General features: G+C 35.6%; 3 protein-coding genes across 5 annotated transcripts in view; 2 read left to right on the top strand and 1 right to left on the bottom strand.

Annotated features, from left to right (window-relative positions):
* Positions 1-21797, bottom strand: part of LOC109535872 (cAMP-dependent protein kinase type I regulatory subunit) — a 53690-nt gene extending 31893 nt beyond the window's left edge. Inside the window, exon 1 of the mRNA XM_019901886.2 lies at positions 21526-21797. Coding sequence (XP_019757445.1) covers positions 21526-21690 — 165 coding nt within the window. The 5' untranslated portion in view covers positions 21691-21797. The remainder of the gene's footprint in view (positions 1-21525) is intronic.
* LOC109535870 lies at positions 18-17936 on the top strand. 3 transcript variants are annotated; one of them, XM_019901884.2, is made up of 7 exons: positions 18-454; positions 11665-11889; positions 12977-13063; positions 14928-15054; positions 15114-15260; positions 15319-15538; positions 15588-17936. In XM_019901884.2, exons 1-7 carry the CDS (start codon positions 292-294, stop codon positions 15747-15749), a joined length of 1131 nt encoding a protein of 376 aa, XP_019757443.1. In that variant the 5' UTR covers positions 18-291; the 3' UTR covers positions 15750-17936. The 3 variants fall into 3 exon arrangements, with proteins under 3 accessions (XP_019757443.1, XP_019757444.1, XP_048525884.1); XM_048669927.1 differs by lacking the exon at positions 18-454 and adding an exon at positions 11077-11437; XM_019901885.2 differs by lacking the exon at positions 12977-13063.
* A 991-nt stretch (positions 21798-22788) lies between the features above and the next one.
* Positions 22789-27445, top strand: LOC109535869 (zinc carboxypeptidase). Its single transcript, XM_019901883.2, has 7 exons — positions 22789-22889; positions 22945-23327; positions 26229-26398; positions 26454-26589; positions 26645-26935; positions 26993-27077; positions 27134-27445. Exons 2-7 carry the CDS (start codon positions 22947-22949, stop codon positions 27358-27360), a joined length of 1290 nt encoding a protein of 429 aa, XP_019757442.1. The 5' UTR covers positions 22789-22889; positions 22945-22946; the 3' UTR covers positions 27361-27445.
* The last annotated feature ends 136 nt before the right edge of the window (positions 27446-27581 follow it).

Below are 27581 nucleotides of genomic sequence, written 5' to 3'. Positions count from 1 at the left end.
GGAGTGCCAATCTGGCAACATGCCCCATCAGTCAAGAACATTTTTGTCTCCGCCGGGGATGGTCAGCGGGGAGGAAATCCCCGAACACTCCGTTCTCTCCTGAATCTGAAGAATACGGCCCCAGGAAGTAGTCCATGGCAAATAAGTGTCCAGAATGGTAAATATTGCACCAAAATAAAGGCAAATCGGCAACATTGGCGCGAACTGCCTACCATGACTACAGACCGCAGAATTAGCGCTTATCGTCGCCCGTTGTCATCAGTAGCGTCACGTTCGTGCAATAGTTAAAACATGGCGTCGGCAGGCACGCAGCAACCAGCGATCGGATCGTCGCAACCGACAGACCAAAAAGGCATTCCGAAATCGAAACGGAAACTTCAAAAACATCTGCGCAGTGCCGGATTGGCGTACGTGTCGAGAACTGGCAAGCTGATACCCGCCAAAAAAGTGTCAGGTAGGTTATGAAATGGGAAAAACGGAACAGTGCGAAAAATTCCAGTTTAGTGCCCTAGCAACCGAACGTCGTCACTCATCCGCGCGCGTGTGACTCACAGCGACCGATCGCAATGTGCCCATTTTTCGCCACGTAGGCCCATCGAAATCGCCCTTTTTCGCCTAAAAACACCTTAATTCAACCAAAACAAAACAACGAATGCTAACCTCACTTCGTGGTAGTAGTGCAGTTGCAGATGACAGTCGTGCCATGAATTTTTCCAAGGAAAAATAACGCGAACGACCTTAATATCTAGGTCACACGGTCGCAACGGCCTTGTAACGCGCTCGCACGGCACGTGGAAAACAGGTTTCTGTGGCGTTTTAACGCCGTTTTTCCGATGGAAAACGATGGAAACTGGTTGATAATTATTGCGATGGGCAAACGAGCAGCGTACACTTGCAGGCGGTTTTTTCCTTTTGTTTGTGGAGGCCGATTGTCTTGCGGGCGCGCGTGGCCTATTGTCAGGTTACGTCAGCTGATCGGGAGGGCAAATACAAAGTAGCACATCATCTTCGCTGGCATTTATTTTCCATTACTATTTGCTTGCAACTCTCAATTATCCCTCGTATTTGCGTTATTAGCAACTTGTCTGAGCTGTTACTATGACAACGCCTGGTCAAGCCCAGCGCGAGAGACAGTGACAGCTAACTACCCCGACCATCTTGGCCACTACGGGGGTTGGCCCAATAGTGTCAACAAAGTATTTTCCTACGATTTATCTGTAATTGATGAATTGGGATGTTGTCGAGGTGACAAGATGGTCGGGTTATGCAGCCAAAGGCCACCGTGTACACATAGATAAGGCAGCGGGAATCGAGAGAGCCATTACAAAAATATGAAAGCCGAAAAATCAAGGCCTTGTTCGAATCCGTGATGACTGTTGGTTGTTCGGTCAGGCAATAATTGTTTCGCCGTCGATTCTCGTCGGTGTTTTTTTCTGATGATGGGGCCAAAGGCGAGTTCTCGACGGCGCAAAATCGGCCACGACGGCTCAAGGCGATTATTTTGAAATAGCTTATGCGCCTCGGTGAGACTGGCGACGCACTTAGCTTGTTGGGTTATTGCAAAGGCCATTTTCGCACGAGCAATTTTATGCCCAAATCCTTGAAGCGTGCACTTTTCGTTTATTCTGTTCTTCAACCATCCTAGATCTAATCCAGCCAAAACTTGCCGTCGCACTACAAAGCTCCTGGCTCCAAGATGCGATTTTTGCACTTTGCACTTTAACGTATCCGAAAGGCAACAGGCCACGATAACTCCCTAACATTAGAAAAGGCGATAATATAAAAACAAATGACGGTGCGCCTCGTGACGTAAGCCCATATAGTGGTTTGAGGGCCGATCTGCTCGTGTGGAATTTTTGTTTTTATCGGACCAAAGTACGCAGTTAGTTAGTTGTTCACTTGTTTTATTAAATTTTATTACGTGGCCGACGCCGCTTTATCTCGATTCTTTCCATTTTTTCGCTCATAAGGCGTATTGCATTTGATAGACACTAATAGGATTCGTCGATGTCTTTGTGCAATTACGACGCATTTCTCACTGGTTACATCTCTTTCCTGGAGACAAAACCGCATAATAGAATCCCCAACTAATATATACATGGTGAACTATATAAGTAATGGGCAAAGAAACTGGGTGAAATCGCCATCTCGGTTGCAATGTTTTAATAGTTTTGTGGCGACATTCAATTTAATCAGCGGCAATAAAATCTTAAGTGCTTCAGTGTTTTATACATATTAGGCAATATACAGGGTGGCCCACAGTGACCGTATAGAAGACCTAAAAATGAAGCGAGAACTTCACATACAGGGTGATTCAAAATTGGCGTCATTCCTTTTAAGGGGTGATGGAGGCTCACTTGAGAAATACGAGAAAAATATTGAAAAAATTTTTTCCCGAAAATTTCTAGAAGATATTAACAGTTGAAGATCGAATTTCAACTTTGTTATTAATCATTATTTAGAAATTGTTCCATGTTTAATTGGTAGCATATTGGAATATTTAAGCATTCAAAAAGAAAAATTACGATCTTTGCTTCAAATTACGAAAATTTTTGATATTGAAAAAGTTCTCTTCTACAATTTTTTGACGAAAAGTCAAAGCGGCAATGATGTTTTCTGGCATTAACAGATAGGTACAGGTGGACAGACCCCATCAATAATAACAATAATTTGTCAAACTGTGACTTACTTTGAATGCCCTTTCACGAATTTGCGGATACGCAATTAGTTCAGGGGAAATTCTACAGTAACATAGCAGAAGCTGAAAGAACTCACGCCAACAAAGGACGAGGAGAGTGGTTCGACAATCGATGTTCGGGTTCCAGGCACAGACAGCTCGTCGTTTTTAAAAAGAAATTTTCCCAAATGCTATTATTATACCGGTATGCTCACAATTAACTTCAGTACAAATCTAATGTGTCATCTAATCACAATCAGTGTGACCAAATAAACACACCATTTTTTGCTTCAAAACAGATTATCTAAGTTTTTCTTAAAATAAAACTTTTGRCAATWATAAAATTATTAYTTTTAATARTGGTAGCCTGGGCCTGGCCACCCCGATCTCCCGACCTTAACCCKTTGGATTTTTTGCTWTTGAGCACCTCAAGACACTRATATACTCGAATTATAAATTGCGACGTAAAAATTCAATATAAATATAAATAAAATATWTTGTTGCAGAAGTATTTAGTGAAATTATAACTTTTGTTTTAAAATAAAAATAACTTGGATAATWAAATGACTTGGATGTTCTTGGAACCTGATGGSAWGTTSTSAGTGTATTTATGCAACCKCCAATCCCCACGAGTACTAATTTCTAGTYGGTTTAATTTTTGTGACAAGTTTCATAACCGCACTAAATACACATTCTACCAAATAGGTGATCGGAAAATCAAWCAAAAGATTCTGTGCAATAACCAATAATGCTGGATATAAAATTGGAATMTGTTTTTGTATGCCGAAATTGTCGTAGCCTTGTTTAAACAATTGTAGCTAATTCAATAAGTTGCCCCTGTATTAGTGGGTATTCATCTGAATTTGTGCTCTGAGTTCGACTACTTGCAAAAGAGTTCTATTCTATAATTTTATATTAAATCTTGCGCGGACCTCTTGACGTTGTCCACATGGATTTTACTTCCAAGGGCCCCCTTGGGGCCTGTTGGGGTCACTTGGGGAACCACCACACAGCKCCATTTTTTWAAATTTTYCAATCGCCATTTTAAATTTCCAATTAAAAACGAGGAGTACTTTTGTCACAAACATTTTMCAAACYCCAAATAAACAGGTAACAATTAGGAAAAACCGCACTTTTCAAATTGCCTTTTCGAAGGACCATAATTCCATAARGGCGTCAGAACGGAAAAAAATATGCACCTGCTGGCCTTATTTTCYTGTGTACACAATTGCTGATTTGTTGCATAGATTTGCATTAGCGGATCATGGCTATAGCGTAGGCGATTTCTAATTCATCTATTTCTCGATAGCAGGTTTTTCCCTCTTTGGTTCTTTCGTCTTCTTTGAGCACGCAGTTTTTATTTTGCGAATGACGATTATTATACACGTTTGTCTTACCAATTGCGTCGTATAACATTTTTGAAAAAGTTACTAGAACTTCAAAAGAAAAAAAAGCGGAAAACCCGAAATAGTCCATTGTACTCTCTCTCTCTACTAGAATAATTGTTTGCCAAAATCGGACTTACAAATAAGTTCTAATAAAAATTTGCGTGTTTTGCAGGGATTTAAAAGGTTTTATAACTCTTACTGCACTTTTACTTCATTCATTGGCTCTTGCTAAATCAAAATAAAAACAATACATTTTTTTCGTACAAATCGACAGATTTTTTAGATAAATAATTTTGGCATTTTTTGCACCACTTGAAACATTTTTGCCCAACTGGGTATACATTTGAAAACGATTTTCTTGACTGGTTACTCAGCCATAGTGGTAAAAGTACAGGTTTTGGCTACATCGGTCAGACGCACTCCCAGAACCGGTTTCGAACCTTTTAGTCCTCATCAGGTGGTCTTAGCTTTCAAATGACATATTCAAAAATCCGTAAGTTAAATGGGGCATTAACTGATGAGGACTAATCGACTCGAAACCGGTCCTGGGGGTGCCATTTCATTTACGTTGTGGAACCGGCTGCAACCACCCGATTTCTCGCAACTTTCGGACGACGAATTAAAATGTTGATGAAGCGAAAAAAGGTCACAAATTCAATTAACGCTGATTTCCTGATCATCTTTGAAATGGAAAAACAAATGGACCTGCCTAAAATTCAGGTGTTAGGAAACGAATGCTTATATGACAAACGCCCTAATTAAAAGTTACTTATCGCTTCTTAAAAGCGAGCATTTAAAAATGAATTAGTTTGTATATACAGGGTGGTGCACTTTGTCTAGTGTAGTCATCGCTCTGATTTGATTGGTCGAAATTGTAATAATTCATTCACATGTCAATGTCAGACATTATTTTCCTTATCTGTGTCAGTTGAAGGAAAACAAATTGAGGCCAGCCAACTCGAAAAATTCGTGCCAAATCGGCCAAATCTGATTCACTTATTGTCATTATGATCGGCATAGCGATTGCTTATTTATAATAATATTTTGTATTTCAAAAGGTACGACAATCACTTTTCGTATGGCGACCACGTACCACATTGTAAATACGCTCGAACTACTTTAACACAAACATTGACATTGTATACACAAGCAATAAACCAAATATTAGACGAGTGAAAAAAATTGACCTCAGCAGTGGTTATCCTACATACACTCACTTCGTATTTCTCTCAGTAGAGACATTATTGTGGCCTTTACGAGGATTTTGATTTAAGAAATTTTCCGATTTTGCACAAAGTGACCGCAAATTTTAAGCTTAGCGAATCACTTGCAAACAGAGAACCGCCGACTTAACGACTCAACTTTAAAACTATTAGATCTAGAGGGAATTAGATGACGAATGATAAATCATTCGGTTCTTATACATTGTAGATCGTAAATGTTCTCGAATCCTAAAGTACGAACATTTAAGCTTTAGATCTGCTCAAGTTGCGGACTTGAGTGTCTTCAATAATATGCCAGAACTTTAGTTTCTAGCTGCTTGAGTTTCTGAGGGCGCCTGCCTTTGAGTTCAAGTTAGAAATTTTGCAAAATTTTCATTCTTTTAGTGCAATTTTGTGCATTCAAGACGCATCGATGAGCAAAGTTTGCCAATCTTGCAAACAATCTTTCGGTCCCCTAATTTGATCAGAATTGTCTCATTACGTGAAACCAAATTTTATGCCTTCCACGTGTTAACGAACATTCCCGTTTCTGCCTGCTTATTGAATTTTGAACGCGATCTTTTTATCTGTTTAATCGGGATGCTAAATTGCATCATTATCTTATGTTTACGAATCATGAGAAATGCAGTGAACCAAATGTACAATTTGAAAAAAAAATGACTTTATGTGCTGATAAAACGTAAGCAAGACTGTCTTGAGTTTTTCGTTTTCATTATTTCTGGAAACCAAATAAAAAAGTTAACCGCGAGTTCTTCAATCCTGCCAATTGCCTGCCAGCTTGCTTAATTTTTAGAAAATTCTGATTCAAAATTTTTATTTATTTATGATTCTCAAAAATTGGGAAAGTTACGTGCCTCCAGTGTGTAACGAAAAATTTCAAGTTTCTGCTTGTGCCTGGGACTTAAGATTTTTGTCTGCAGTTTGAACTCACTAAAGTAAAACTTTGAACTAAAGATATTTTGATTGATGAATTTTACTAAGACTCTCAAGCTGTGTGGCATTTGTGTCTTCAATATGCTTTAAAAATAAATATCAAGTTTGGGAATTGAATATTTTTGTTTGCAATTAACCATACAGATTGAGTGAAACTCTCACTCGTTAGCACGATACGAACATGTTTACATTTGTTTTATATGTATTTTCCTTAATTTGCTATTGTGAGTTTGACCGCTCGAGTCTTTCCAAAGCGCTTGCAACAGTTTTTCGAACAGCATTTGCCCTTTATTTTGATTAAAACTTTCACGAGTGTGCACTTCTTTGGCTTCAGTTTATAACAAAATAATTAAATGTCTTCCCGCTCAAGCTTTGCAACTTTTTTCGTGCTCAAGATTGAAAATTTAACATCTGTATTATATTGGAAAAAGCATAATAATAATGTTGGGTTCTTTATTTTTACCAAAATTCCTAGCTAGAACTTGGGTCTTTTTGTGGCTGCAAAAATGTGTTGAGGGCTAATTTTTTCAATTACGATAATGTAGAGTAAACACTTTTTGGCGATTTGTATTTTGAAACGTGCAAATGCCTCAATTTGATAAAATTTCTTTCTCAGCTTATATGCACTTATGTGCCTTCAATAAGGCACAGAAAGTTCAAGTTTAGACCTGTTTGCGTTTGGGACTTTTTGAAGAGTTCTTGAAAAGCTACCTTTTTTTAATTTATTTTAAATTTAATTTAAAAAATATGCAAAATCCACCTTGAAACGCTCCAAAATAGGCGAACCTTAATTTGTTTAATATTCTCAGGAGTCATTTATGTGTCTTCAATAAGCTACCGGAAATTCAAGTTTCGACAATCTGCTTAGGTTGGGAACTTTTGGAGATTTTTAATAAACGTGCCTCCAAAAATGCAAATTTCAACTCCGGTTGAAAACCTCGGAAATAGTCAATGGAAAAATGAAATCAATTAAATCGAAAATAATAAATAAATGAAAATGTCGCTATATATCTTCAACATGTTACTGAAATTTCAGCCTTGTTTGAAGTTGGAATTTTTGAAAATATGCCTACCAAAATAGTTTCGTGTTGTTCAACTCGCTTGTGCCCTCACAACTAAATGTGTTTGCAAAAACTGCGTACAGTAGGAACTCGCGTTTGAAAACTGATTTAAAACAAGTAAACTCTCAAGTTTGACTAAAGTTTCTATCAAATCTGCACCGCTGTGCTTTCAATATGTTACGAAACGTTCAAGTATTTACCTGTCTGCGTTTGGGCTTTTTTGTTTAATCTGACTATTCAATTGCATTTTCAACCTATGTTTGCAAAATCATGATCGACTGGAATTTGCAAACACAAGTCATTGATGTCTTCAACCGGTTACAAATGTTTTTATAATTCTTCTTGCTTAAATGTGAACCTTTCTTAAAAGACTGCTGTCTGCTAAAAGCACTTCAGGTCCCAGTTTAGAAATTTACGAAGAACTCGCTGGATTTTTAACTCCGTTTAAATCATCATCACGATATGCTTATGTGTGTCTTAGGCTTGTAACGAAAATATGTTTCTAGTTTCTACTACTTGCTCAGATTTGGGGTGTCTGCTAAAATGTGCCAAAGGCAACAGTCGAAGAATTCCCATAAATTAGTGAGGGCTCGGCTTAGACTGAAATTGTGGACGTTTGAGCTTCTATTTGTCTTTAATACGTTCGGAAATTTTCACAGATTTGTTCAAAACTTGCCAGCCAAAATGCAATAAAAAATTGAAACTTTCCGGAAAAAAACACGTCGATTTGATCACATTCTTGTAATATGCCTTCAATAGTTTCAAGTTTCGACCTGCTTACGTTTGGGACTTTTTTGTACCGTTTTTTAAATTTGATTCATACTCTGATAAATGTATCTTTATTAAGCTTAAAAACCCATAAGTTTCGATCTACTTGGGTTTGGAACTTTGCAGTTTTTTTAAAACCTTAAAAAAAGCTTAAAACTTTCCAGAAAAAATGGTAGTTTAATTGGACTAACATTCTCAGAATGTATACGCTTATGTGCCTGGAATACAGAAAATTCAAGTTTCTACTTGCTTGTATTGGAGACCCGAAAAAGTGTTCTAATCCGCCTGCTAAAAAGTGCATTGCAGTCTGCGTTTTGAACATTTCCAAATACTCAGTGAACCGTCCACTGTAATTAACATTCTCACGATATGTGCATTTAGAAGCATTCAATAAGCTGCGAAAATTGCAAGGTTCTAGCTACTTGCAATTTTTTGTTTCCCAAAAATTATCAGCATAATAGACGGTACATTAAAAAACCGGTATAATCATTCTCAAATTTAAAAAATCGACTGGATTTAAAAAACAATTAGTGGGCTCTTGATTTTGCACAAAAACCTCCCGATGTGTCTGCATGTTCTTTAGCTTGTAATGAAAATATAATCTTTCCATTTGCTCGCGATTTGTACTTGAAGGTTTGTGTGTCTGTTAAAAGTTGTCAAGCACAAAAGTTTGAAAAATACCCAAAAATCACTCACAGCTCCAATTAAACTATAATTATCGTAATTTGTACTTCTATGTGTCCTTAATATGTTCCAAATACTCCAAGCTTCTACCTGCCTTTTTTGTGACTTGAAATTTTGAAAACCTGCCTGCCCAAATGCAATACAAATTTCAGCTTGAAAGCTTTGCAAGTAACAAAAAAAAATCCCTTAAAAAGTGTCTTATCATTATTTGATAAAGTTTAAAATGTGATTTTTTATTGAAATGAGTCGACAAAAATTCACTCTAGGATACAATTTGCAAATGGTTCATCATTCTTACTCACGTTTACAAATTAAAATCGGTTGAAAAATGCGCTGTAGGCTCTAGATTGAAAATGTACATGGTTGTATCGAAAATATGTTTACCTGCTAGCGTTTAGAATTTGGAATTCTGTGTATCTGCGCTGGGGCCTAAAGTTTAAAAAATATCCATGCATGAGTAAACGCGCTCGGATTTGACTGAAAATATCGTCATTTCTCCATCTATGTGCCTTTAATATGTTGCGAAAAAACAAGTTTCTACTTGCAAAATGCAATAAAACTCCGTGCAAAAAACCTCAATTTAACATTATCAGATCTTGTAGACCACGTGCCTTCAATAAGCTACTGCTAGAGAAACTTCAAGTTTTGGCCCGTTTGCGTTTTCACACACTGTTTTCCAAACGATCAGGCAAACATCCACTGGATTTGACATGATCCACGTTGTTTTCAACAAGTTGAGAAAAATTCAAGTTTCGACGAGCTCAAATGTGGACTTTTTAAAATTGTGCATGAGTGCATGCAACGATCAATGAGCGAAACTTTGGTTTTTAAAATATTTATTTAAAATTAGGAAAGTTGACTGTTAACAAATTTATGCACCAAACTCTTTGGTGCCTAATTTGATTAACAGCAGTAATCGTATCGAAAACCACCAAAGAGTTTGGTGCATAAATTTGTTAACAGTCAACTTTGTTAATTTTAAATAAATATTTTAAAAAACAAAGTCTATGCCCTTAATCGTTAATTCATGTCAAAGATTCTGTTGTTTAAGTTTTCACTTGATTTTCAGACCAACAATTCGGGATTTGGCAATTGATTTTCTTCGGTTTGAACACGTTGAAACAAACGTGTTTCAAGCTTCAAGCTTAGGAGTTTCAGCGTTCTAGGCCAATGCGCGATAGTCGAAAAGAAGCACCTAATACAGGCCATATTGCCTTACGGGAATCAGACCCCCTGTTTTCGATACGATTACTGTGTTGTAGATAAACAAACATGCATCCTCGTGTTGTTCAGAATGTTTACAACATGATACAGCCATAAATATAACGTTTCAGTTTTAGCAGGCGAAACGGTTTCCTTTGTTGGATAGCGATTGTGATGTCGAAAACTCCCAAGTGGCATCGATAAGCGAGCCAAACGGCTCTGTTCACGGAAAATGAGGTCATTAGGTCTTTAAATAATTAAAAAGTGTTTAAGGTCGTTTTTTCCTTTCTAAAATGGCCGAATGCTATATACCCGTATCCACACGGACGTGGGTTTTCCCCACTTTTGACACGTTCACGACTGTACTTGAGGCATCGCGGTAAATTTGTGATTTCTATTGGTGCTCTGGGGACATTAAAAACGGCCTTGAGTCAACTTTTACACTCATTCAATGCCCAGATAAATGTAGTTTTTCAAACGGATGCAACCTTTCAGCTAATGTTACCAATCATTCACTATTGTGATAACCCGGCGCTGATTTCAGTAAACGTGGTTAGACACGAAGTAACTACATACACTAATCGGGGGTACTCTGAAGGGCTTCCCATCTACGTTCAACACTCATTAGAAAATAATTTGCATGCCTTTGGCCATTTATTCGATTGCGGGAATGGCACAACTTTGGTGCGCCGTATAGATTACTTGAACAAAGAAAAGTCTAGATGGTTTTCAATGTTGACCGAAAATTGATAAAAACGCCTTTTGTATCATTCGGTTATCTACGATTCCCTGATAAGGGCATTTGGACTGGAATGTTTATCTAATCAACACGAAATTAAACTTTTGTGCATTTTATCATTCAAAGACAAAACGACTGGTGAATATCAAACCAAGTTAGGGTTTTGCCGTGAAAAGCGCGATGCCATGGGAAATCAATATCGTCGTCCTTCCCCATTAATACTCTAGAGGATAATTTTTCATTTATCTATCGAAATGATTAATGCGGATCAAGCATCACTGCTAAAACTATCGAAAATGAAAAAATCTCGTAGTTTTGGTAGGCTAGCTTTCACCTTGGCCTGGCGACGACTGGCTTACGTCGAAGTACCATTTGGCATTGATCTAAATAGGCAAAGGCCTTTTTCTATGGGACCAAAGGCCATCATCAATGTTCTTGCGGCGCTGTTACCACTAAATCATTGCTTTTTCTGAAGATATGACCAGCAACACGTTCTGGATGCCTAATTATGACATCAGCGAGCTTGATTTGCGGGAGTTTCCAGCTGATGTTCATAGTACTAAGAAATCGTGACGTCGCTATTGCATAACGTGCGGCCAGTACCATTAAGTGATGTTCGCCTTGTTTTGCTTGCATTAACGGACGAGTAAACAGATGAAGAAACAGATAAACTCTATTACCGCGCAACTTAGCTGGGAGTACCCAACATCAAAGACATTGGGAACAAGTTCTTTGTAGAAATCACCATTTACGAGCAAGAGGTAGTTGTTTCACCTAATAAAAAGATGATTTTACGGCCGATCAAAACGAATGTATTACAGTGGCCTTGTTTTGGCCGTTCCTTCGTCTGCTCGGTGAAATTCGACATATTTTTGGGCACACCGCATCGTTTCTGAAACAGTACCGTTTGTGAAAGCGGACTAAGGCCCTAACGGGCCCAACTATCTACAGTTGCTTGGCTGCTAATAAATTCGAATTTCTTTTCCAGACGAACTGTGTCAATGTCCACACAAATGTGATGAGTTGGTCTCAAGTGAAGCCAGACAACGACTATTCCAGCACTTCTACGGACTGGGTGAGGCCGATTTGCAGAACAATTTTTTGAGGCAAAACATGGACTTGCGGGCTAGACTAAATATTCCTGAAACTACCGGCAGTGGGCGTCCTCCCAGGAGGATCACCTGTAAATACTTGGTACCCTTACTGGATGAAAGTAAGTTGCATGGGTTGAAAATTGATCAAAAATTTCCGGCAAAACGACTGGTTGCTCAACAAACAATCTACAACTAGATAGTGTGGTTTTGGTAAAAGTTGCTCGACAAATTCACCTTCACAGAGATCAGGGGCAATATATCTGCACCCTTTTCGTAAATTCCCCAATCTCGAAAGGCGTGGTCTTATGAACAATACGTTTAGAAATTCGAGTTCTACTTGATAAGATCTGGACATTTTTTCACACCGTATTCCCAACTTTATGGACATTTTTTTAAGGGTTGCTTATACAATGGGCTACTTGCATGCAGTTTAAAATAATGTTCTAGAATTGTGATGACCTCCTCTTCATCCTCGTTTTTTACATTCTTCTTTAAATATTAATTAAAAATTATTTAAAAAACTGCAATAGTGCATTGCAAGTGTAGATTTATGAATTCGGTCCAAACATCTTGGTATTAATTATCCTGGGCATCTTTAGCATCGCTGTTCCCAACCGCTTGCGAATCTCAATATCCACGATATTCAACAAAGAAAATAAATTTATTTTCTATATAATTTTATGTCAAAAAGATGTTCTGCAATTAGCAGAAGGTTAATGCAAAACTCACACATTTATGCGAATACCAGGAGCTCGTTCGGTTGTACAACAGTATGATAAAGAAATATGGCAATCCTGCTTACGTACAGGGTGTCCCAACGATAGTTTACCCAGTTTTTTTTTCAAAATCGGATTCGCCATAGACAAATATTTACAATAATTTAGGGTGCGTCATGAAAGTTACAGCACACGAAAAAAAGTGTTTCTAAATGAAATGCGTGTTATTTAATTTTATTTGAATTGTTATGAAAACTTAATTCACTTTCTGACATAAAATATAATTTTTATCTTAACAAAATATTTATATTTGATATTACAGGGTGATCGTAATAAAAGTCCAAATTTGCTAAACTAATCTTAAACATGAAACTATACAAATAAACACAAATGCATGCAAGTAGCCCATTACTGTATGTGGTCATTCAACACTAGTTGGCAATTTGTCCAAAACTGCCTGCTTACTTTATCAAATAATCAAAATTTGCAGGCTTAGCTGAAGACGATTTCCTCTATTTTGAGTCAAAAGTACAAGCCACTATCTACTCTATTAGCGACTATATGAATATTTTACAAAGTACGTACACAATTGTAGAAATAGAAAGTCAATGCTGCAGGTTGCAGTTTTACAATTGCCCGGTTACTTCATATATTTTTACTTGACGCATTAGAGGAATAAAGGGTCTTTAATTTCAACCTGAAAGTGCAAACCTGGTTACTGGTTCCTGYACAAATTTTACCGATGTTCAGACAAATTTAATAAAATGGCAATGGAATTATGGAAATTCTGATATCAAAAATCGTTTAGTGACTTGATGAATTCCAAATGTTTGCTAGTGGAACAAGAAKACTGTTATTTTTTTCGGYTCACAGGTGCAACCTTCTAGGCCCTCAATTACCGATTAAATGGACACTTTCTGCTCAATTCCGGCGCAAAATAATAATCGCTTAGTTACTTAAAAGAAGTATTTCTCTGTTTGCAGTACAAATGTAGGTTTTTCGGCTCTCTATTGCCGATTATCTAAATATTGTTTAAAAATGGTATAAATTAATAATCTGCTTGCAATAGTGAAAGAAGATATTTCCTAGTTATATTTAGAAGCGCAAACCACATTGTGCGTTGTCTGCTCTATTATCCAATAGATTAATGCTTTTTCAGTACTTTTACAACCGTAAGCAAGCCATTAATTATCCCAGTTTGTAATTTTTTAAAAAACGCTTCAAGTTCTTCACAAAATCAAATTTTGCTGCACAGGGGGAAAAAATGTTGCTGTTCTTATTCAAAAGCTTTCTATCTGCTCAATTCCTGACTATATTCTGATAATTCTGAAAATGCATGTTTCGCAAAACTGCCTAATAAAATTCAGATCTGGGAAATTAACTAATAAAAAAGTTGCAATTTTTAACTAAAAATTGTCTGCAAAAAAGTCTGAGTATTTAATATTTTAATATTAAGTACTAGGCAAATTGAATTCTCTAGTTTTTCAGCAATTTTAAAAGTGTTATTTTTTAAATTCTTTATTTTAGAAATTTTATTTTTAACAGACGAAGTAGTTGATATAGATTTTCTCTATTTGGAACCAAAATCCAATATTTTTGGGTTTATTACCGACCATTAAAATATTTTTTTAAAACACCTAAGTTTTGCAATAAAAAAAATCGCCTGTTGCTTCCTTCAAATATTCGAATTGCAGTATGAGTAAAAGGAGTATTCAACAAAGTCAAGTTCCTTTCTGACCAATTTTATATGGAATTTTTCTAACTTCCTCACTACTGATAAATACTAAATGCACTGAGCGAACTGAAGACTCATTCATATTTTTCTAATGTGATTTAACTGTTCAAAGTGGGATATTTCTTTTCATTTTGTTGTTGTATTTGTATTTATTTTCTTTAATCAGTGCTGATAAATAAAAGGTTTATTAAATTTTTTTAATAAAGTTAGTTTGCAATTTTATAAATCATCACGTTTTTCTTGATGAATTCCAAGTTTACACGACAAACTAGTAAATGTTCTTCAATTTAAAGCCAAAACTTTAAACAAACAAACATTAAAGTCCAATTATCAAGCATTGAAAACATTCATATTTCAGAGCCTTATTAGTCCAATTTCTATACTTTTTTCTGCCTTAAGGTAAATTATTAAGAGAATATCAATTGCAATAGCGTCAAATCTCCAATGTTCCTACTAGCCAAATGACTTTAATTAATTCGACCATTCAACAATCAAGGAATTTCATAATGTCTCCTAAACTGCAATAAATTACATTAAATGACGCCCAAGAACTAATTAAAAATAATAACTAATTTCGGTTCAAACCGCATTTTTTTCACAAATCCTCGAAGGTTACTGGGAAGCAATTTACTAAAACTATCAGTATTATTAAGCTGCTAAATAATTAGTTAATTTATCAGGGTCTAATTGATGTGATTTTGAATAGATCGAGCAGTGGAAGTGTGTCAAAAAGCCTTTGTTAGTGCCTTTGTGATAACCACAAAACGAGTGAGATTGCAACGAGAAAAACTCATTGCCAGCTTAGGATTGAACAGTTACCGAAGTCACAATAGGTAAATATTACTAGTCACTATGGCTGTTGCTTCTGGTGCTAATAACGGTTTTTAATTAGAAGCAAAAAAGAAAAGGACGACAAATCCCAGCTATTCACTACCCTTGAAACGAATAACAACAACAACAGTCTGGTGCTGAACAACAACACCATTACCCTAAATTCCATTAAATCCAAGTTCAACTTGCCTTCAAATCTGAGTCTTAGGTAAGAACGGTTTTTTTTTGAAAATTTAGAGACTAGTTTGGAAATCATTCGATTCTAGTACCTGCCAAGTTAGTGGCTCCAATTCCACCCAGGACCAGCCAGAGTCGATTTCCGCCAAAAGACTAGCCTGCATTCTGGGCAAAAAGTCACAAGAAGAGCTGCGGGAGTTGAACATAACTTTAGAGCGAAGCACTTCGTCAAGTGATTCCGAAGACGACGAAACAGCAGTAAAGCCGTCGCCGCCCAAAAAATTCAAGAAGCAAAGGAATTCAAACTTGGTAAGACTGGCACAAAGTGTGGACGTTTAGGTTCTAATGGCAATTTTAGTTAAAACTAGACAATCCTCTCCTGCCCTTTGGCTTGGTGATACCAGACGGAGTTACCATTGCCCCAGTCATGGGTCCAGATCACGACAGGGATATTGCCATAGTCAACAACTTCTTCCACAACCAACTTTGGAAACCGGAGTATATCGGGGCCTACTCTTGATAATAACAAGGTACCATATAGAGTAGGATGCATATTAACAACATAAAACAACATCGTACTGGAAAAGATGCAACAACACTCCTTCTCAATGGCTGTATGTTTGGATAAACCACTAGGTGATCATCGGTCCAATTATCTCAGGACTAAGTTTCTTATTTAGTCAGTCGTAGACAGGGCTGGGTTAGTTTAAGGCTTTTAAATGGGCTTAGAGCAAACAGGGTAATATTGATGGTGTACCACAACCAACATGCTCCCTCACACTTAAGAACGAAGATTTAATTAGAAAGTTACCGTAAGTTAGACAATTGCACTTTTACTACTTAAAAAACGATATTTTTGTAAATAGTATACAAAAGTTTTGCTAGGAAATTTGTATGAGATCCGACATCATTCAGCTTACTTTCTTACACAAGTAAAAAGGTTGGATGCTGATGAATGAGTCTGAAACATGTTACAGTCAATGCCTTAAATATGTCAGTATATAACCAAAGAACTTACAGTACCAACACATTTGCAGAGCGATTTTTAATTACCTGTTAACAGTTGAATTAACATTGCTTGGCTTACAAAATTGAGCCTCTTTAACTGATCAGAGTAACTTATTTTTTTAACCTGCGCCGCTGCGACAAATACCAAATACACTTTCAAAACTACTACATACACGCAAAACGGTTATACCATAATAAACCCAAAAATTGTGATAGAAAATGATGTAGGGGGATCGTTAATTTTTTCATTTTTATACACTGTGTCCAACGGAAGCAGGGTCAGGATGGGAACAGCAGAAACCGGAGATGAAACAAAGTCGGTTGAATGGAAAACAACAAATGAGCAACAAACAAAATGGGGCTTTAAAACTTTTCAAACGAATTTCTAATTCTGACTTGTTCAAAAGAACTCCTTTCGTATTTGACATCATTAACATTTTCACCTTCAATTAATAACACAGAATTTAGCAATAAAACAAATGCAAAAAATTGTTTTAAATGTTGTTCATTTCTGCATATTAAACTAAAAATTTAACAAAACATACATAAACAATATACACTTTTATTAAAACGAAACGTTTAGGCAAAAGATGACAATCTGATCTTGATAGTGCTATGAGAAAGTATGGTCGGTTTCGCTCTGGACTACAATAACCACAAAAACTAATATAATCGAAGTTAAAAAAAAGGGTAATATTACTAGTCTCTTAAAGCTTGGACACAGTGTATATGTTCACTATTAGTAGGTATATATTATATAAATGTTGATGTTTGACGGCTGTTTGTGTACATATTACAAACGTTTTACTAAACCTGTTAATGCAAATCTACTTATTTTATGCCGAATGGCACGTAGTCATTATCTAGTTTTTCAAAAAGTTATATATTTTCTGTTATGTATAGCTTGAATAGAAAGATGTAAATATATTTATTGTGTTAATGGAACTAATCTAAACGCCTTAAAAAGTGTACTTATTAAAAATATGCAATGAGATTTTCAATTTTCTGGGGCTGTTTTAGCATATTAGGTGATCAACGAGTGCCTATTACAACAACCATACCCATCAATGTAGAAACAATGTGTTTATCATTATTAATTCACATAGTAGTACGAACAAGCCTTTGAGAATTCTGGATCGAAATGTATATATAACTAGTAACTGTGATTGTGATATAAAATAATATCAGACAAACGTTTCCGTATAGGGTCATCTAACAGGGATTTTCTTAATTACGGTATTAAAAAATACAATGTATGGGTAAATTAAGTATATATTTTTAAAGAACTTATATTGAGAGTTTGTAATTAGAGGTGGTTTGAATAGGACGTTTCCAAATTAGTCTACTTTCAGCTGAACGGGTTTCAGTCATCTACTTAAAATAACTTTAGTTGAATATTATAGGTTTTTAGAAGCATCTTATTTGTTGTAAAATTGTGTTAGTTAGCAATTAGTCACCCAAACCCTTCTATCAGTCAGACGTTTTTAGCGAGTACTTATACCAGACATAGTGGCTTTATTACAATATACTGTTCTATTATTATTATTAATTATTATTATTACGATTATTAGTCAAATAAATTAATTTTGTTGTTTATATTTTTGAGATATAGTTTATAAAAGCATTGCTTAGTTTTATCAGGACGCAGTTTTACATATTGTATTCTTACTGTTTGTTTTCAAATAAAAAATTCAAACCACTTACAGTGCATTTAAGTAATGTCTTCGCCCTTCGACTCAATGGGGAACTTAAAGAAACTCTGAAGTGTTAGATTCCCAAAATAAAACGCCGAACCTTTGGCGACGACACTGGTGTTAATGCAAATTGATTTGCAGTTTGTTATCCACAAGTCAAGACTAATACTCTACATCGTCTACATACCTACTATTCCCACTTACCACGGACAAGCTTAAGGACATGTTTCCTTTGAAAGTAGCCGAATCAGATCGAAAATTCCGTTTTTCCACGAAAATTACCACTCTACAACCAAATAAAACGGAGGGAAAATTCCGCACTTGACCGATATTCTCCTTCCATGGAGGTTGAGCGGCAAGGTTGACGAATGTTTGAGGCCACTGAAGCTAAGGGCGATATGGAATGCCCAAGCCCTAAACCCCGAATAAGAACAACCATGGTCTTGAAACGGCTTTAAACTGCATTCATCACCTTGTGCCACAGTTATTTGGGAAATCGATTTTACCCTCACAAACCAGGGAATGTTAGAAACTCGCCAAATTCTGGCACCATTGGGACTGAAATCCCGTCGCCCGAGCAACAAGGGATGAGGATTCCTGTAACATATGACGTCAGAGTTTTACAAGGGAGACATTGAAACTGGCGCCCGGATTAAGGGTGTTTCAGAAATTAATAATACAGTACCTAAAGTTTAAGTTTCTCACTGAGAGAACGACATTTTCACGCCGCATTTTTTAGTTCTTATTTTCGCAAATCGATTCACCGGCTTTATGCAATTTGGTAAAAATACGTTTTAAGTGTTCTCTTGCATTGGTTGGCAGCATCCTAACTAAACAGTGAAGCGTGAGACGAAATAAAAAAATATTTCTGCAAACGCAGATAAGACTGAAATATTATTCAGCACAGAAGGAAAATATTGAGCCCCTCAGGACTCACATTTTTCATTTGTCATCTCAACCTCTGAATCACAGGCAAATTTCTACAACCCATTTATGATTCTAAACTGAATTCACCAGAAAATCTTCTAGATTCGAGGGTATCTTACAAAGACTTATTAGTCAAATACACAAAACAGGATTACACAAAATTGGACTTTTCCCTTAGTATTATCCGGGGGCATTTAGCAAATTGACAAAAATTAATAAAAAAGTATAATTAATCAAAATAATCTAACAATGTTTGAAAAACTTCGCGAAAAGTTAGACGCAAAAGTCGTTGAAAGTTTCACTTTGAGAAATTGTGTAAATTCAACGCAAATATTGAAGAAAATGAAACTTTTTGCAGAAACATAGAATGAGGTTTGCTCTATTTACTACCAAAAATCCGCTGTCCAATCTCTAAAAAATCTGTTGTAAAAGTGGTTGCTTCCTTCCGGTTGCCGAAACTTACAAGAAAATAAAATGTTGAGGAAACTTGGGATGTTGATGGAAATTATGTGCAGTTTTCGCTTTTTATTTCCGAAAAAATCGCTTTTCGAATGTCAGTTGGTTTGGTCGTAAACTACAATTCAAAACGGCGGAAAAAGCGGTTGCGATTTTCACTTTCAGTAATTAATTCTCAAAATTCAGCCCAAAACCTGCAGGAAAATAAAGTTTTGAGGAAACATACAGTGAAAGCCTTCTTTATCTTTGCCGAAAGAATCGCTCTTGAATATCTGCTTGTTTTTATAACCATTTATGGCTCAAATTACCGCAAACCACTTTGAAATATTGCTTAATAGCAAAGTATAACGTGCATCTTCAAACAATCAAGATCCTTTCTTAATTAAAGTATCAACAAAGATAATGACTGAGTGCAGAATCGCGCTCGATTGTACGTTTCAGGGAAAAATTGCACAACAGAAGTTAAGAACTTATCTTAGATAGGAAAACAGTGGCAGGTTTTGCAGCTTGGCATTCACCGAGAGCACTCTAGCATTCACCATTATATCAAAGGGATTGCAATAATATAAAAATGGAAAAGAAAAGGTTGGACTTTTATCCTAAAAACTAATCCTTACTATTGGAAAAATAATTTGTTTAGAATGCTTAACTTAAATAAAAATGTTATCTAGGCCATTGATTGAACATTATTATTTAAATAGCAGTATTCATTTTTACAATCGGGGCACATTCTACTGCAAACAGGACAAGCATTGATTTGAGCTGGTGCAGAAAATGTTTTTCTGGAGACATTTTCGTCGATACACACAAAAATTGTGCGGTCATCCGGTTTTCTTGGATTTTAAAACAAAAGTTTATTCTAATTGATTCCATATAAAGTCAATTCAGTAAGTCAGTTCACGTAGGAATTGTAAATCTTATTGCGACTGACTATGCTGACTAGTACAAACCCAACAGAAAATGTACTTTTGTTGCAGATACATCAAAAGGAAGACGATATGGAATTAACAAGAGGAATCTAAATTGTATTTCACTAGATATAAGGAAAACTCCATATAGCAGCATAAGTTAGTCTCAATTGCGAAACAGATATTGGAAGAACATATATGTATATAAGAAAATGACATTCTTACAAAAAAAAAACATCGGATTCTCCAGTTAAATGAACAACTGTCGAAAACAGCTCTAAAACATTTTAATCGAACTGAAGACTTCCATTAACAGGGACTAATAAGCAAAAATTTTGGTATAGACAAACAAGAATATCGAGTTGATGAGAATGGGACTTTTAAGTTCTACTTTTTGAAGGTACTATGAACATGAACGATGCAACATTCCTTCATTTTCTACAACCCGATCTGGAGTCTGCCTACCCAAGTTGTAACCATGTCGACAACTTCTTTAAAAATGGTATTGTTATAAAAGTTATGTATCGATTTTCGTTATACAGTCGTATTTCCAAAGATGTTTCTCAAAAAATGCTCATTTCAATCAAGAGTAAGGCCGCTTCTTTGGCAATATCAGATAATTTTTTAAGAAAAAGTTGATCCGAAACTAATAGGAAATTGAAGAATCAGGATTTATAACTTCAATTAAGTAATAAATTTTGAAATTTAAATACTCTTGTAATATGGTGGAGATTACTGGCAAATCTTCAGAAGACCAAGACATTGGTATTTGCGAGATAAGTTAGACTGACATTGTTATAGACAAAATTAAAATGTTTAAACAGTTTAACATACAGTTAATTCATTATCCAGAACAGTCTGGTAGACTTTCTTGCCCGAATAAAAGCTTGAAAACACTGTAAAAATCTATTAGCGTTTTGTCAATTTAATTCTTCTCTGTAAGTAAAGGATGTTAACAAACAATACAGTCTACTAGTAAATGCGCCTCTCAAATAGTTCTGTTGTCTAAGTATGTCCATCTGTACTAATAAACAAATCAAATAGGTACCTACTGTTAATACCAAGTATTGTAAATTAAAGCGACTTTTAGGCAGTACTATTGAAGAGCTTAAAAACATTGTTTCCCACATCTAATTGTTTTTAAAGGGCCTCATTGCAGTAAAAGTTAGATTTGTTTATCAATACTACGTAGCTCTGAAGCTGCTGTTGCTACTACTGAATGCAGTCGGGTTTGAAACAAATGCACAGCTACACACGTAGTTTATCAATAAGCTTACTGAGTGGCTCAAAATGCATCACTTACCCTTTCCAGCTTCTGGAAGTGCTCCCTAAGAAAAGAAATTGGATTTGGTGGCCGATTCACACAGAGTTGAACGATGCACTCTTTTAAAATTTGCTGTATATTATAATGCTCGACATAGTCCTGACACGCGCGAATCACCTGCTCATCCTCCATGTTCGTGGCCATGATTTTCGCGAAATAAATGCACCAAATTAAACAAAGTCGACGATTTTTTTACAAGAGAAATTGTTGAAAACAGCTTTTGACAGGCCTGAATGCAAATTTGACATTGCAGTTTGATATTTTCCCGACTGTCAGTATGTAACTAGGCGCCTTGTTATCGGCATCTAGGCAACTCAACATATATTCCTAGTTGATTGGTGCCAAAATTCAAAATTGTGCAAACAGTGGAAAAGATATTAGGAAAAAATGCTCCTAGGCAAGTGTTGTATTTTTAAACGCCTAAAAATAGCTCTGCAACTAAAGTAGACTGCTTTAAAGATTAGACCGAGTCACGTCTAGCAACTTAAATTATTCCTATTTTTATTTACAGCCCTTATCTAAAAAACACAAAAAGATCATATTCCTATTGTTTACTAATTACGTAGCATTATTGGAATTGGATGTCTAATATCTAATTGATAATGAAATATTAAGTGTATCATAAAAGTATTACTAATGTCACTATAAATAAATTATTGCAAAAATTAGATAATCTATAGCACGCATTAATCATTATAGGATTTCTTAAGACAGTTTAAACCATTATAAATGTAGCTTTCAGCAACATGAGCTAATGATTTGAGATCCAGAAATTATTATTATCATCCGAAATTTTAAGCTTGGTTTAAAATATCGCCACGTTAAGGTAAAATAATTTTTATATATGTAGAACGTACCACATTTTCCAGAAAATATGTACAAACCGGAATCTTACCGTAAATAATTGCTAGATCTGATCTATATAAGAAAAAGTAATTTTAAATTTGATAACGAGGTCTAATTGCTAACGCCTATCCTAAAATGGTTCTAAATGACAACTTTATTTTGAAAACTACCCACTTCTGGATTAGACAACACAGGAAATATGTCGCAAGATTTTGCACATATATTTTACAGATACTCTCTATAATCAAAAGACACCCAGTTACAAAGTTACCAAAAGACGATATCGTAAAATAAAATGAAATTCAAATGGAAGCAAGCCAGCAAGCCAAATACTCTTAAATCGCCTTTGACACAAGGATAATCGTTCTATGGCTAATAAATTAGTTGTTCTTCGATAATACACAGGGATTAATATTTTAAGTCGAAATCGACTGCTAATAAAGCCCAATAATATAGCTTTGCAATAACAGTTCGCATTGTTAGTGCACTGAGAGAAGGTAGAAGAATCATCTTATTTCCATCTATCCAAAGTGAAATTTTTACACATTTCAGACATGAAGCTCTTCTTCGCACTTCTGCTGGCCATAGCTGGCTCAGCACTGGCTGAAAAGGTCAGCTACAAAAACTACAAAGTCTACAAAATCACCCCAAAAAATGACCAAGCCCTGCAAGCCTTGAGGAATCTGGATGAAGCAGTGACCGAATTTTCGCGGTTCCAATTTTGGGAAAGTCCCTCGAAACTAGGCCGTAACGCCACCCTGATGGTGGCTCCTGAGATGCAAGAATCCATGGAAAATATGTTTGAGGACCTGGATATTCACAGTCAAGTCATGATTGAGAACGTTCAAGACGCGATTAATCGGGAAAGTCCACGGAATGCCAGGAACATTGCTCGCATTCCAGTTGATTGGACTGATTACAACACTCTTGATGAGGTTTGTATATTAAAGAAGAACTTTAGCTTGATTAGATCAGCTACAAGGTGTTAAAAAAATTTAATTATTGCTTTCACTAAGTGATTTTTGATATATTATCGATATTTGGAGGCAACTTGGTATTTGGGAGTTTTGTAGCATTAGATTTGATTTTAATTCGGTTCTTAGATATAACAGCGCGCAATAACTGTTCTGTGCATGCTTGTATCATATATTTTCGCAAGAAAATTAATGATTCCCCTATCATTTCCACGTTAAAAGATATTCTCATCAAAAGTCAAGTCAAAGTTACAAACAATAGTTTTCGAGATATTTTGATTTAAAGAGACGAGTGTATTTTTCAAGTAGTCAGAGGAAAACCCACAAGCAATACGGGAATCAAATTTGCAAAAACACTTCTCTGTGAACGTGAGTGAAGGATTGTTCAGATATTAGTCGATAGGAACTCTTCCTTTCGTAAAGATTAATCAGCGAGAGATCGTTTGCCTATTTTACTGAAAGATGTGCCGCTTAGACTACGAAACAAAATGTGATTGCCAGACGGTACTTTTGCACATTTTAGCATTCTGAAGCGAGAATTTTTGAATCGACTTCGATTTTTTTGGGGACATTTAAAATGAGCAAGAGCTAAAAAGTCGAATAATAGACTCTTGTAGAACGATCCAAAAGACTCCAGGTATTTTCCAAAGAAACCAGAAAAAAAGTTGAGACCAAGATTCGAGGAGTGCACACCTATAGCTGGGCATTTCGAACATTTTTGTGACTCATTTAGTTTTTATCAATCTATTTCTTTAAGAAAGGTTAGTTTATAAAACAATTTCACTTTTTGAATATCACGTGTCTCAATTATATTAAAGCAAAATCTGTCGAAAACTGTTGTTGTAGAGACTTTTGAAAATAATTTGGTTTTTACGTAAAAATGATAGAGGAATTGATTTTTGCGCAAAAAACAAATATAATACACGCATGCGTTTCAAAGTAAAAAAAGTTTTAGTCTTCAAAATAGAAAAATTAATGTCTGCAGCGCTCTCCACGTGTAAAAGCAAAACCCAGATCAAATTTAAGTTTTTCATGGTACAAATCTCCCAAATACCAAATTACAAAGAAGAAACATTTTTTTTTATTAATCTTTCAACGCCCTGAGCTCGACATGTACTTTTTACTCGACTTTTGATCTTCAAAATACCTGAGGAATCGTCCTTACAAGTATCCGACACCTATTAAAAAAACATCCAGTATATGTTCTCTAAGATGATAAAAGAGCGTTTATAAAGTACAAAAATTACCGTATTTTATATTTATATGCTACTCAAATGGCCTTAAAACTGCTTCAATTAATCTACTGGCTTAATGGAGCAAAACTCGATAACTGTAATTTTTTTATTCCTTGATCCTAACTGTGGTTGCTATATTAGAAATATATAAATAACTTCCTTTTTTATAATGCGATAGTCTTTTTTCTATAGTCACAATGTAAGTAGATACTTTATCAGTAGTCAAGCAATTATACGCACGATTACCATCTTTAGGCCTGGGTAACACTGTGTTGAGTTGCGCTATTGAGTTAACGATTAAACGATAATGAGTTATAAGTCATTTATTAAAGCTTTACGAGACCCGAGACTGGAATTTTCGCATCTAAAAAAAGGTCATGAACATTTTTTATTCAAGTAGATTTTCCCAGCTACAGAACTGAGCCCAAAGACAGTCGACGAGTTTTCTTGTAAAATCGATTTTTTTGCATAAAAGATTCAGTTTGCCAGTATTTTACAGTAATGCGTTAGGAAAAATGCGGGTTTTCTGTTTAGAGACAGTGTTATTTAGAAATATTGACTTAAAAGTGAAGAAACACCAGTTTTAAAGAGCTTGCCAAATAAATTATTATAAACTTTCGCTTTTTCAGTTCGGGGTTAAAACTAGAACAACCTGAAAATTTTAAAAACTAAATATTTTTAGAGCGATGTGACTGGCAAATTTTCCAAATTATTTTTTCTAAACGTTTGCTCATACTTTTGCTTTTGCCTGGCCCTTTTTTTCAAGATAGTCTTAATTACTTTCGGTAAAAAATTGAATAAAATTATTTGGTTTTTGTGCCAAAGTTGCAAAGGGTTTTCTAAAATTCCCTGCAAACCAATGGCTAAGGTGAATTTTCTAGAAAAATTAATTTGTCATTTTTGACTGAAAAGACCCCATTACTATCAGAAAAGAAGCTTTTTTCGTTTTCGATTAAAAACTTTTAGTTTTGTGATTGGTTTTGGAGAAAACCGTAATGGTTTTTGGTGGAAAAATGGGAAGAATTTATTTTCGTTTTTGCCTCAATGAAGTTGAAGCTGAAAAAAGTTTTTCTAAAATTTTCACAAAGTTATAAAATTATCTTGTATTTTTTCGCGTAATGAACCTCCAGATCGTCAGTATTTTTAAGTGAAACTTTACAAAATAGAGCGTTTTGCGTAGAAAGTAGAGCAAAAAAAATTCAATCAAAACTAAAAAACCACATTTTTTAACAAACTTAAGTTTTCTAGCAAACTTTCGCTTATTCTGGTAGTTTTTTAATAGAAAATTATTGGATTTTTGTTTCAAAGTCGATGCTGGAAAGAAATTTCAACACTTTTTAAACGCTTCCAAGGATTCGAAATGTTTTTCATAATTTTTCACGGAAAATACGTTAAGTTTCGCAGCATTTTTTGAAGGTAAAATTTTGGAAAATGGCGCATTTAGAAGAAAAGAAGGAAGCGGGTGTGTACACGGGAGGTACAACAGCTCCCGTGGTCCAAATAGAATAATCAATAGTTTCCTTATTCTGGCTCTTCCATGTATCCATCCATTCAGATTGAGTGGATTTTATGCTTCTATTTGGAGATATATTGATAAATATTGCCTGTATCAGAAAATAATTTATAGATCAACGAGTGGTTGGAAAGTTTGGCTGTTGAGTTTCCAGACGTTATTACCATTCTTAAACCGGGCAAATCTCATTTAGGGCGAGACATTGTTGGTGTAAAATTCGACTTGACTCCTAATGTCGAAAAAGAAGTTGTTTTCATGGAATCGAACATCCATGCCAGAGAATGGCAAGTATATTGAAAATTTTCAAACCAATAACCGAGATAAGTAATTTTTTTGCAGGATCACATCAGCTGTAAACAACTATATTTTAAATGACCTTTTGAGAAATGAAACCAATCGATGGTTGGCGGCTAATTACACTTGGTACTTTTTCCCAGTGATGAATCCTGATGGATTTGCCTACTCACATGAAGTGGTAAATCTCGATTAAACATATCGATGAAACAAAATCACAGTCACAAACATTTCAGAATCGTATGTGGAGAAAAACCCGAACCCGTTACAACATCTTCTGCTATGGTGCAGATCCCAACCGCAATTGGGCTTACCAGTGGATGAATGGAGGTTCGTCTCAGAATCCTTGTTCGGAAATTTATGCCGGACCTCGGGCGTTTTCTGAACCATCCGTCGACGTGATGAAGGACTTTATCGCAAGTGTTGCTGAGAACATGGTGGCTTATATAGATTTTCATTCGTTTTCCCAAATGCTGTTGTTGCCTTTTGGACATACGACGGATCCATTGATGAATTACGATGAGATGGTAAGACCCGGTGTTCAGTTTAAATGCACCAAAGCCATCAAACGGTAAAATGTTTAGATGGAAATTGCTGAAGTCGCTTTGGAGGAGTTGAGGCAAGTGCATGGAACTGAATATGTTTGGGGAAACATCGCAGAGACCATATGTAAGCACATCCTGCAAAAACTGCACAACAATGGATATTAGGAATTACCTTTTTAGATATCGCATCTGGAAGCAGCATGGATTGGGTAAAAGGGGAGTTTGAAGTTCCTATAGCTTATACGTATGAGTTACGCGATCGCGGGTTACACGGATTCATCCTTCCGGCCGATCAAATTCTACCAACAGCCGAGGAAACTTTGGTATCATTGCTGTCTATTTTCCGGCAATACCGAGAGCGTCACCCTGATGGTCTAAAGCTTAAAAATAAAGTTTCAGGAGTTTAGAAAATTACACTTAATTTGGCTCGATGTATTATATAAACAATGTGTTAATTGTTTATATAATATTAAATATATAATTAATAACAGATTAAAGCTTGCATTAGTTTTTATATCATACACCCATCATTAGAAGACATTTCGCTTGGGAGATATAATAGAGAATATAACATGTTTCCAGTATGCAGGCTGGCCGGTTGAAAACGAAACAGACCCTGTTTTAAGCA

The sequence above is a fragment of the Dendroctonus ponderosae genome, unplaced genomic scaffold, assembly GCF_020466585.1.
Source record: "Dendroctonus ponderosae isolate FM_Combo_2020 unplaced genomic scaffold, Dpon_F_20191213v2 Dpon_F_20191213_9, whole genome shotgun sequence".
In the NCBI taxonomy this organism is placed as follows: domain Eukaryota; kingdom Metazoa; phylum Arthropoda; class Insecta; order Coleoptera; family Curculionidae; genus Dendroctonus; species Dendroctonus ponderosae.
Note: the sequence above shows the minus strand (reverse complement) of the source record. Positions and strands in the feature narration are given on the sequence as shown.

Bases quoted from the DNA above. Each gene is read 5' to 3' on its own strand.
- LOC109535870 (XM_019901884.2), top strand. From the start codon at position 292: ATGGCGTCGGCAGGCACGCAGCAACCAGCGATCGGATCGTCGCAACCG. The intron at 11,890-12,976 runs GTAAGTTGCATG...CAAAATTTGCAG, and splicing joins GGTACCCTTACTGGATGAAA to GCTTAGCTGAAGACGATTTC. The intron at 15,539-15,587 runs GTAAGACTGGCA...TGGCAATTTTAG, and splicing joins AGCAAAGGAATTCAAACTTG to TTAAAACTAGACAATCCTCT.
- LOC109535869 (XM_019901883.2), top strand. From the start codon at position 22,947: ATGAAGCTCTTCTTCGCACTTCTGCTGGCCATAGCTGGCTCAGCACTG. The intron at 26,590-26,644 runs GTAAATCTCGAT...CAAACATTTCAG, and splicing joins TTGCCTACTCACATGAAGTG to AATCGTATGTGGAGAAAAAC. The intron at 26,936-26,992 runs GTAAGACCCGGT...TAAAATGTTTAG, and splicing joins TGATGAATTACGATGAGATG to ATGGAAATTGCTGAAGTCGC.